This window comes from Choloepus didactylus, chromosome 2, assembly GCF_015220235.1.
Source record: "Choloepus didactylus isolate mChoDid1 chromosome 2, mChoDid1.pri, whole genome shotgun sequence".
NCBI classification, from domain to species: Eukaryota; Metazoa; Chordata; class Mammalia; order Pilosa; family Megalonychidae; genus Choloepus; species Choloepus didactylus.
Genome location: NC_051308.1, coordinates 84309368 through 84320604, shown reverse-complemented (window position 1 = coordinate 84320604; position 11237 = coordinate 84309368). Strand labels below are relative to the sequence as shown.

At 40.6% G+C, this 11237-nt stretch overlaps 1 protein-coding gene across 4 annotated transcripts in view; it reads left to right on the top strand.

The window, feature by feature from the left end:
* Positions 1 to 2174: 2174 nt before the first annotated feature.
* Positions 2175 to 11237, top strand: part of SOAT1 (sterol O-acyltransferase 1) — a 70002-nt gene continuing 60939 nt past the window's right edge. The window contains exons 1-2 of one of the 4 annotated variants that reach the window (XM_037825254.1): positions 2175 to 2335; positions 3658 to 3820. In XM_037825254.1, coding sequence (XP_037681182.1) covers positions 3688 to 3820 — 133 coding nt within the window. In that variant the 5' untranslated portion in view covers positions 2175 to 2335; positions 3658 to 3687. Of the gene's footprint in view, positions 2336 to 3114; positions 3821 to 11237 lie in introns of those variants that run through there. The other 3 variants (XM_037825256.1, XM_037825255.1, XM_037825253.1) reach the window with 3 other exon arrangements.

Genomic DNA, 11237 nt, shown 5'->3' with positions numbered 1-11237 from the left:
TAATTACACCCTCTGCTCCCACTGTATCCAGAAGAAGAGCTGTTCTTATTCATTTTTTTAATATCCCCAGCACCTAGTACAAGTTCTCTATACATGATATTTGGAAGAAGATGAAGCCGACATTAGCATTTAACTGACCCTTGATCCCAAGGATCAAGGGATGTGAGATTTTCAGGCTGTTGGTGGGGGAGTCTCAGGGTTTCAGCAGAGGATTTCAGGGTCCCTCCAATCATACTGTATATTCTTTCTTGCACTAAATCTAAATCTCCTCTCTTGCACTAAATTTCACTGCCATCCTCCCAGTTGCTTAAGGGAGTTAACTGATTTACTGTCTTTCTTCACATCTGCACCTCAAGAAAATATCCTAAAATAGTTCCAGTTCTATTTCCTAATCCAGATCATCACCATCTGTCCCATGGATTTGTCTGATAGCTTCCTATTGTTCTCTGGATTCTCCCTGCTTCCATCCATGCTCCTCTCCAAGCCACTCTCTATAAAATAGGTTGATTAAAAAACCCCACAAAAATCCTTTTTAACTTTCCTTTGCTCTAAACAACAAGAACATCAAATATCCAAACAATCTGATTTACCTCCTGCTGAACTCTGAAACCTCAGTCTCATACCCTTCACTCACCATACCCAAGCCTACTCAAACAAGCCAAGCTTGTTCAGCCTCAGGGCCTTTGTACCTATTGTCCTTTGTTTAGAATGCAACTTGTCCTTTGTTTAGAATGTGTAGGTCTCTGGCTCAGATCACCTACTCAGTCCTTCCCTGACCACTCTATTCTGTTTTCTTTTCAACACTTATCTAAAATGTTCTGATGTAGATTTTTAAAAATATTTATATTCTCAACTAGAAACATAAGCTTCTAAGAGCAATGACCTCCTCTGTTTTATTCACTGCTGTGTCTCTAGCACAACACACAATTAGTAGTTTTTGAATGAATAAATGAAGCAACTAAAAAGCAAGAGTCTTCTTGTATACGTAGACAGTGGTCATCAGCAGTGTCCCAATAGCAACCAGTCCGTGTTCCTACTGCTCTTTAATTGGTGGGAGGGGAGAGATGAAACCCAAAAGAAGTTGGTGTCTATAGGACCCTCTCCCCATCCAGTTGGCAGAAGCAGCAATCACAATTGTGATAGAAGAAGCAAAACTGGGCAGTATTTAACTCAACTCAGTGCTGAAGCCTGCTCTGCCTTGGGGTGACCAGTGCTGCTTGCTTTGCACCCAGGGGACCCTGTATAAATCCATTCAGTTAAAAGGTCCACAGAGAGATGTTCAGGTGAGGTAAATACAATCCACTGGCTCAGGGAAGGCTGACCCAGTCAACGGTGGTCATCCAACTTGTTTGGAGTAGGGACGGAGTGATTAGGCCAGCCAGTTGAGCTTAACCAGTTTGCAGACTGTTAATGTGGCTCTTTAGTCTCGGCTCTGGTCATCATTCCCTTTTCACCCACTTTTACCCTAAATCAACTGTACCCTTGCAACTTCAGGAATTCTAACAATTAACAGTGTATCTAATCCGTGTCTTAAAATCTCTTTGCATCATTAGTTTTTTCTTTGATCATGAAGTCCCAAAGAGCAGGAAAGAACTCTAAATTACTTAATTGCCCCATTATTTCATGTGTCTTACTACTGCCTCCTCATCTAGTTTGCACGCTGCTTAAGGACACAGTCAAGTATGGCTTACAAGGCTTAAAGCATCCCATGACGGCCCCTCGGGCCACGGCTTCTATTTTGTTCCTAGAGCATCAGCTCTAATTGCAATGATTTCAAGTCCCTGAAGCGGCTTCTGGGAGTCTAGTGAAGAAAGGCAATACTCCCCAGTTCCGTACTACCCTGCAGGGTGCTGTTTCGCACTTGCAGGAAGTTTCTCCGTTCAAGCTGCCTCGGTTCCGTTTCTGCCGCAAATCTGATCGCTGGGGTGGAAATGGAAAGCAAGCTGTTATCGCCGAAGTCCGGTCTGTTAGTGTGAAGCTTCCTTCGCAGGACGTTAGGGCCACTTCGGGGTCTCTCTCTCCGGGTACCAGCGAGCTCCGGAAGGGGGTGGGGCGGCTGCTGACGGTGGGCGGAGCCTAAGGCCGCCGGGACCACCAATGGAACGCAGGATCAGCTCTCGCAGGGCGCGTGACGCAGCGGAGAGGGGTGGGAGGTAGGGGGCGGAGAGGCTTGGGCGGCGGGTGCTTTATCTTCCTCGGCTGCTGGGGTGACGGCATTGCTGGCCTTGGGCACCCGGAGAGCTCCTCAGATCCGCCTTTCCCGCCGGCAGCGCTGTGACGACTACCCGGCTCTGCCCCCTCTGCCAGGGTCCTCTCAGGCGGGCTCCGGTTCCAGGTAATGCCCATGCTTCCCTACCTCCTCCTCACTTCCCGGCCAGGTCCAACCCACTTCAGCCGGAGGGAAAGAGGTGGCGGCCGCTGCTCCGGCCCGGCAGGTCTGGCCTTGCCCTGGCCCGGCTCCCTGCTGCCGGGCTGAGGGGCGGGGACGGATCCGGGTAGAGGGAGGCCGGCGAGTCCCGGGGTTTGTGGGAGCGGGCGGAAAAGTTACCGTCAGGCGCCCGGGTTCCTGGCAGCCTTTTAAACCTCGGGCATTTGTTGGGTGTCTGTCACGTCTCGTGGCACCTCTCAGGCCGGCAGTAAAGAAAGTTATGAATAAGGGGACATTTTATTCTTTCAAAACCGAAACCAAAAATGCACTCAGGAAGTCAGCTTCTTACTGATTTAGGAAAAAAGTGAGGAAGGGAAGGATAGCACTACAAGACGTTGAAATCATCTGGGCACCAAAGCCGTTAATCAGGCTCTGATTTTATTTCTAGACATTAGAATGTAGTTAAGTTTCTGTCGTTGCCGTTAAATGTTAAAAGCCGTACAATTAAATTATATATATATACGCACACCTGTTTAAAACTTACATGTAAGTGGGAAACAGCTATAAGCTTTATGCTCTCTCTTTCCATTATTTATGTAAAGGTTAAGTTCATTTTTTTTTCTTAATATTTGTAGCCGCCATCTGTTCAAAGTTTTTTTTTTCTTTTCAGACTGCCTTTCTCTCCCTTAAGGTAATACTTAACCCGAAGCGTTTTTTTTTTTTTTTTTTTTTTTTTTTTTGCGTGCTCTGAGTTGGGCGATATTGAGAAATGGCTTGTTAGGGAAGTTTATGTGTTGTATAGGCATGAGAATGTATTTCCGAAGGAATTTTAATGCATTTAAGAGTAATTGTTTAAAAATGTGTATCTCCAAGCATCATGTGCTTAGGACGGGTCAAAGGTTTCGCATTCTCTTAGGATAAAGACCAAAATACTCAGTGATCCCTCTTCCTATCTAGCACATTTTGGGCCCCTTTCCTTCTGGTTTTCTGGGTTCAAGTCACACTGACTTTATTCTTGTTTCTGGAAAACCTCTTTCTTATCCCTTAGTTTTCGGGAGTTTCCTCCACCTCCAATGTCTATTCCTCTTCCTTCTAATCTATACTTTCTTATATCAGCTCAGTTATTACTTCCTAAGGAAAGCCACCCCATCCTGGTTAAGTTCTCTTAACACTGTTTCTCCTTAGCAGGAGTAAATCAGTTGTAGTAAGTTGTGTTATTAATTAGATGTTTTGTTTCCTCTACTAGCATTAAGTTTCATGAAGTTTGGACTAATCTTATTTTGTCTCAGGGTCTGACCAGCACCTGGCCCAATGAAAGAATGAGTGACTTTGGAGAACAGATGAGGGAATTTAATATTACCCAGGGAAAACATTCAGTGTTTTGGAAGAGTGCTGTTTCCTGTGGAAAAGAAATGGAAAAAGTTTTTAACAAAGGCCAGTCAAGCTTGATAAGTTAAGTGAAACCTTTTGTTTTGGAACTTATCACATAGAATAAATAATCTTACTAATTTACCACGGATGTAATTGAGAATTTTTCAAGTTCTTCCAGCTTTTCTGGTTGACTTAATGTCCAGGTCTTTGGTATTTAAGAAGTTGGAGGATAGTACTAGGGCAAATCTTAGGAGGGAAGAGGGAGAAATTTTATGTTTTGGATTGTAAATTCCATCTGCAGTTGTGTCTCTTTTCTCCCCCTGAACCTTGGGGTAATGTAGTACACATTTTCTTAGCTGGAGTTGGATATTAATATTTATTTGTTTTATGGATTTATAGGTTTTTATTGGAAACTTTATTAAAAGGAACTCTGCTGACAGGCTAAAGTTGACACTTTCCAACATGTTTTTTTCTCAAACCAATTTTTTTTTGTTTTGCTTTCCTAAGGCAAATTAGATACTGTCACAATGACTGTTACAAAACTGCAATGCCCAGATTAGATTCTTAAGAAATTCTTGTTCAATCATGTATGCCATTGTAGTTTTAAATAGCCATTTGTTCATAGCTTTATGCCACCTCAGGTGTAAACAGTTACTGCTGTGTGACTTGGAACAAGTTAGCATTTCTGAATCTTCCCCCATCTTTAAGACTGGAAATATTAAATGAATGTGATGTCGCTCTAAATGTTACTGGCTTGGTAAATATTAGTGCTGGGTTCTTTCATTGCTGGACCTCTTCAGAGATTAGTCCTATGATCACTGTTTTCACTTCCTCAAGTCATTTTGCAACCCACTTCTTCCTGAAACTGTACAAGTAAAGTAAATGGTAGGTATCATGTCCCCCAATTGTGAAATATCCCATGTCCCTTCTCCCCTATTTTTCATCCTATTTGACTTTTCCATGGTGTTGACCACAGATTACCTCTTCTTGAATCCTCTTACTTGATTTCCAATGCTGCTTGTTCCTTTTCCTCCTCTAATCTCTCCTAGGTCTTACTTGCTTCTTTTTTACTGTTCAATTGTCATGTGATACTGAGAAAGTTTCTTAATTACCTTTAAAATGGGATAATAGTCTCTATTGCATAGGTTATTATGAGGATTAAATCAGCTATTACTAGTGCTCAAATGTTAGCTGTATTATTCTCTCCATAGCATCTTTTCTTGACTTGTGGTTTCTCCCTGGGAGTCTTCATGTGCCTAGGCCTTAGCTGCCTCATGTAGACTGATGAATCCCAGATCTCTCTTTTCTGCCTAGATTTGTATACTCCACTGCCTATTGGTGACCCACAGGCACTTCATATTGAACTCACTTCTCTTTCTCTTCCAATAATTACTTAGCTTGGTTAATGAAGCACCCATAACCTTAGTCAGCTGAATTAGAAAACTTACGTGGATCTTTTTTTTTCCCCAACTGCCCTCTGGCTGTAGCTACCGTTATAGCTTATATGTGCCTCAGTTTGGAAATTTATCTTATCTCCTTTATCTGGTCTTCCTTTTTCATTAATTCATTTGTTAATTTAACGAACATTTGAGCCTTATTTCAGGCCTTAATCATTTGTGTGTGAGTTCCTGGTTCTCCATGCCATTTTCTCCTTTCTCTAGCATGTTTTCCATATTGTTGCCTGAGTTATTTTAAAAGACAAGTATCAAGTCACCCTCTTGTTTAAAAACCTCTATCAGCAGCTTCTTGTCTGTGCTAAGTTCCATACTCCTTAGAATGGCATCTTAGGGCTCTTGATATTTGGTTCTTGCCCTGCCTTTTGCCCTTCCATATGCCCTGTGTTCCAGTCTTATTCCTTTTCCTCCTGTAAGATTTAATTTAGACCTTACCTTCTTCAGGAAACCTTCCCTGACTGTCCCTAAGTTCTACTGGGCTCCAGGCCTGTGTTCCCTTCATACTCCACATACGTCTCAATCACTTCTCTAATACCACTAGGTATTATATATTTTTTGCATCTTTTTCCCACTAGATTTGCACTTCTTGAGAGCACAGACTGTTGTAGTCATCTTTGTATTCCCAGGGCCTGGGACATAGGAGAACTCAATAAAATGTTTGCAGTAATGAGTCTATCACCAAGGTCTGTACTATTTCATACGTTCTTCATAGAGTATTCTCTTCCTCCCATTTTTTAATAAGCCTAGCAAATTTCTATTTCTTCTTTAAACCTGGCTGTGATGTCACTTCTGTGAGGACTTGTTTGACTTCCCCAAATGGCTAGCCATTCCCTCTTTTGATGCTTTTTTTTTTCTAGTCTTATGATCACTGTTTTTATTATAGACTTCTATACCGTTCTCACTATAGAATAAGGTGCGTAATATACATGAGTTTTCCAGATAATTGGCACATAGTTTTTAAGTGTCAGAACTTAAAAAAAAAATCATTTCAATGAAGTTTTTCTTGGTTTTCCTTGCCTTCTGTGTTTATACTACCATGGGCATTTTTAGATGTGCCAGGGTCATCAAAACATCAGCCAAGGTCTGCTTTGATACAGTGATTCCTTGGAGGCTGGTAAGAAATATAACTCTTTTGCTCTGTTACTCTAAATGACCTATGCTTTTTCTTTCTTTTTTAAATATATTGGTGCCTACTTTAAATTTTTTTTCTTCTCCTTTGCTTTCATCTGTAGTTGTGCTTCTGGCAGTTACTAGTTTCTATTTGAAAGTGGGACAGGATTACCTACCTCATAGGGTTGGTAGGTTTGAAGGAGATAATGTACATAAAGGTCGTATCACAGTCCTTGGCAAATTGTAAGTACCCACTAACGGGTAATATTTACAAAAAGATCTTAAATTCTATATTCTGATTTTTTTTCTTATGTCTTAATAATGTCCTTTTTTTCCCCTTGTAGTAAAACTTACATATTTCAAATAGATAAACATTAGTATCATTTACAGTGTCTTCACATGAATAGCATTTGAATGGGAACTTCGTGTCCAGACTTTGAGGTCTAGAAGCTGTATCTAGAAAATTTACTACTGTGGAAAATAAAGATTGCTTAAATTGAATGGGGGAGGGCCTCTGGTTTTTCTTTTTTATTAATTGCTTTGACACTGACCTTTAGGTGGCTGAGGGGGTTTCATATTTTCTTTAGACATCACTTGGCCCCGAAACTCTTGTGGGACAACTATGATGCTATATGAATTCTGCTAATTTGCTAGCACTGATATGGCTCTTGGCTCCACTACTCCATTAGAACTTTTAACTCCATTCATACTAATTTTTGTTATAAATCTTACAGAGGGGTCAGTACTGGGTATTTAGGTCCGTATTTTATTTTTAGGCTATATATTTGGTTTCCATAAATTGTTCACGCCTGGGATGGCTGCCATCTTGCCCCAGTTTTCAACCTTTTCTCTTCCATTCTTACATCACATTAGTATCATGTATTGGATTTGATTGTCATTATTTCTTTAGTTTCTCTTTCTTTTTTTCCTAATCATGGAAATATGTGCAACATAAATTTTCCCATCCTGACCCCTTCTAAGCATACCATTTGGTGGGATTAATCATACTTCAAATGTTACAGAACCCTCATCACCATCCATTGCTACAACTTTCCCTTATCTCCAAATAGAAACCCTATACTCATTGCACATTAATTTGTCTTTGCCCTTGCCCTCCACGACTGGTACCTGTGCTGAGTTCACATATTCTTTCATATTTTCTTTGTGGGTACCATGGGGCTTAAATTTAACATTCTATCAATTTAACTCTAATAGCGTACATTAACTATGTTCCTATGTTCCTAGGTCCCCCTATTTTTATTTCTTCATGTGACTTCAGTCAGTTGTCTAGGTCCTTTTCTTTCAACCTGCAGAACTCCGTTTAGCATTTATTGTAGGGCTGGTCTAGTGGTGACAGAATCCTTCAGCTTTTGAAAGACAGTTTTGCCGGATACAGAGTTCTTGGTTGGTAGTTTTTGCTTTCAGCACTTTTAACATGTCTTCATGCTTCTTTCTTCATGTTTTCTGATGAGAAATCAGCACTTATTGGCCCCCTTGTATGTGTCTTTGGCATTCAAGAGTTTGATTATAACATGGCATGGTATGAGTCTGTTTGGGTTTATCCTGTTTGTAGTTTGTCGAGCATCATGTGTATATTCATGAATGTATATATTTATGTCTCTCATTAAATTTGGGAAGTTTCTAGCCATTTTATCTTTGAATATTTTCTGTCTCTTTATCTCTTCCTCTCCTCCTGGGACTCCCACAATACATGTGTTGGTATGCTTTATGGTGTCTCACAGGTTCCTCAGACTCTGTATCCTTTTCTTTATTCTTTCCTCTTTCTGTGCCTCAGACTCATTTTATGTTTTTATGTTTTATGTTCAAGTTCCTGCATTCTTTTTTCTGCCATCTCCAATCTGCTGTTGAACCCTGTTCCGGTTTGCTAATGCTGCTTTTATGCAAAATACCAGAAATGGATTGGCTTTTATAAAGGGGTTTATTTGGTTACACATTTACAGTCTGAAGGCCATGAAAATATCCTAATTAAGTCATCAACACAAGTATACCTTTACCAGAGAAAGGCCATTGGTGTCCGGAAAACCTCTGTTAGCTGGGAAGGCACGTGGCTGGTGTCTGCTGATCCCAGGTTGTGTTCCAGCTCCTCTGCATTCTTCAAAATGTTGCTCTTGGGGCATTTTGTCCTCTCTTAGTTCTCTGGAGCAAACTCTGGGCTGTCATCTCCAAAACCTTCAGTAAAAGTGCTTTCAATGGCCATCTTCAAAATGTCACTCTTGGCTGCAGCAGCACTGAGCTCCCTCTGTCTGAGCTTTTATAGTAAACTAATCAAGACCATGCTGAATGGGTGGGGCCACACCTTCACGGAAATAATCTAATCAAAGGTATTACCCACAGTTGGTGGGTCACATCTCTATGGAAACAGCCTAATCCAAAGATTCCAACACTAATACATCTGCCCTCACAAGATTGCATTGAAGAACGTGGCATTTTGGGGGACACGATACATCCAAACCAGCACAAACCCTTCTAGGAAACTTTAATTTCTGTTACTGTAGTCTTTAGCTCTGTTTGGTTCCTTTCATAATTTCCATCTCTCTATTGATTTTTCTCTTTGTGTTCATCTGTTATTTTCCTGATATTTCCTTTGGTTCTTTTTCCATATTTTCCTTTAGCTTTTTAAAGTTATTTAGGGCTATTTTTTTTTTTTTTTTTTTTAAATCTTTGTCTGGAATATCCTAAGTTTGATCCTCCTCATTGATGTTTTAATTTTCTCCTTTGCCTGGGCCATTGCTTCCTGTTTCTTTGTATATCTTGTAATCTTTTGTTGAAACCTGGAAATTTTGATATTTTATTGTGTTATTGCTGGAATTTAGACACTGAGGTGTCTGTTCCTTAAGCTTGTATCCAGGAATTTCTTTAAATGTCAGGAGCTAACCAAAAAAAAAAAAAGTGGTAGTGGGGAGACACACTTCTCCCAGTCTTTGCAGATTGACATGTGGGAGTGCTTGCTTTCAGATTTTATCCATACAATAAGTTTAGAGAATAGCTCCAGGCAAAAGCATGGGGTTTCCCTGGTCCTTTCTGCACATGTATTTTAGGTTGGGCATGAACATTTGGCCCTAGGCTTTTCCCTAGGTAAGTTTCCTCGCTGACTGACTCTGCTCTCTGTGCCTTACAGCCAGCAATTCCTTGCCACAGCAGCCACTTGACTGCTTTCCCACAGCGTTAGCAAGGAGAGCTCTGTGAGCCACCTTCTATATTCAGGGCAAGTTCTAAGACTGTGAGTCCCTCAGGCCACTACCAGACAGATTACATCAGACATACACCCAGTATGTGCACAAGGGTTACTCTGTTCCCTCTCCAACCAGGACGTGGGATCTGCACTGGGAGCGCAGGCTGGCTGGCCATGCTGAGATCCTACTGCTTTTTTTTTAGTGTGAACTTGAACGTATTCATAACAGTGATAACTTTCAAAGTACGATTTCACAAGTAATTAGGGAGCAAATTTCAAAGAATGTCGTGCGTCACAGTTCCACAACTTCAGCTACTTCCATTACTGTAAAAATAACATACATACAGAAAGATGTCATCTCTTGATGTACAGATCAATAAGCAGTCATATAGGTAATTTCAAAAATTTTTATGGTGTACAGTTCCACAGTTTCAGTTCTTTTCTTATTATGCAATGCGAAGTAAATACAGAAGGGGGAAGACCTTCAAGGCACAATTCAACAAGCATCTATAGAGCACATCCCAAAGGATGCTATAGGCAACAGTTCCACCATGTCATTTACCTCCTTCCCTCCATTCCAACACCCAGGATCCAAAAATATGTATATAATTATATAAAGTTTCAGTATTTGTAGATCTTTGTTAAATCTCATCTTGTTTGTTGCTACCCCTTCCTCTCATTTAATCTCTTTTTCTGTCTTCAGGGGTGTCCAGGCAGTGAGCACCCTAACTTGTTCATATTAAAGGGGGTGTCAACAGTATGGGGAACAGGGCCACATTTGATAGTTGATCTTAAAGAGGCTGTTGCTTCTGGGTTTTAGGACTTGTCTAGTGTAGGAACACTCTGGTGGATTTAAGTTTCTGAAAGATAAAACTTACTGAGTGCATCTTTTATAGAATATTAGGTAGGAACCTAGGTATTTGGAGACTGCTTTTGGTAAGGACATGGCATACTGTGACCATTTGGGATGTCTAGCTGGAGCTTGCATAAGAGGAATCTCCAGGATAGCCTCTTGACTCTATTTGGGATCTCTTAGCCACTGTGACCTCAGCTGGTTACCTTTCTTTTTTTCCCCGTTTTGCTCAAATAGGCATTTTCAATCTCTTGCTTGCCAGGGCCAGGCTTATTCCTGGAAATCATGTCCCACATTGCCAGGGAGATTCATTCCCCTGGGAATCATGTCTCTCATGGGGTGGAGGTTAATGAATTTATTTGCTGAGTTGAGCTTAGAGAGAGAAAGGCCACTTCTGAGCAACAAAAGAGGTTCCCTGGTAGTGCCTCTTAGACATAGTTATAGAAGGGCTCAGCCTCTTATTTACAGCCCTAAATTTCAAAAGAGCAAGCCTCAAGTCAAAGGCTTGATTTATTAAGTAGCGGGTTCCTAACTTTACTTAATATATATTCTATCCCAAGATAAATGGTCAGTTTCTTACATTCTCTTTACTTAGTTGTACAGTCATCATTACTCAACTTTAAACAATTATCATAACATAATACATCCCAGAACTCTTATCAGTAGCTAATTATTCATCCCTAGTATTTGTGTAGAGTTGGTAAGATATTCCTCTTATATATAGTCATTATTACATAATGGCTGCACCGGTGTCATACCTTATAAATATATCATGTTAATGCTTATTTAGGTTTGCGGTGCTACTCTATGGGTTACATGCCTTTAAACAACCATTTATGAACATGTTCACCTTCGATGCATCACTGATATTTATAATCCCATGAATGA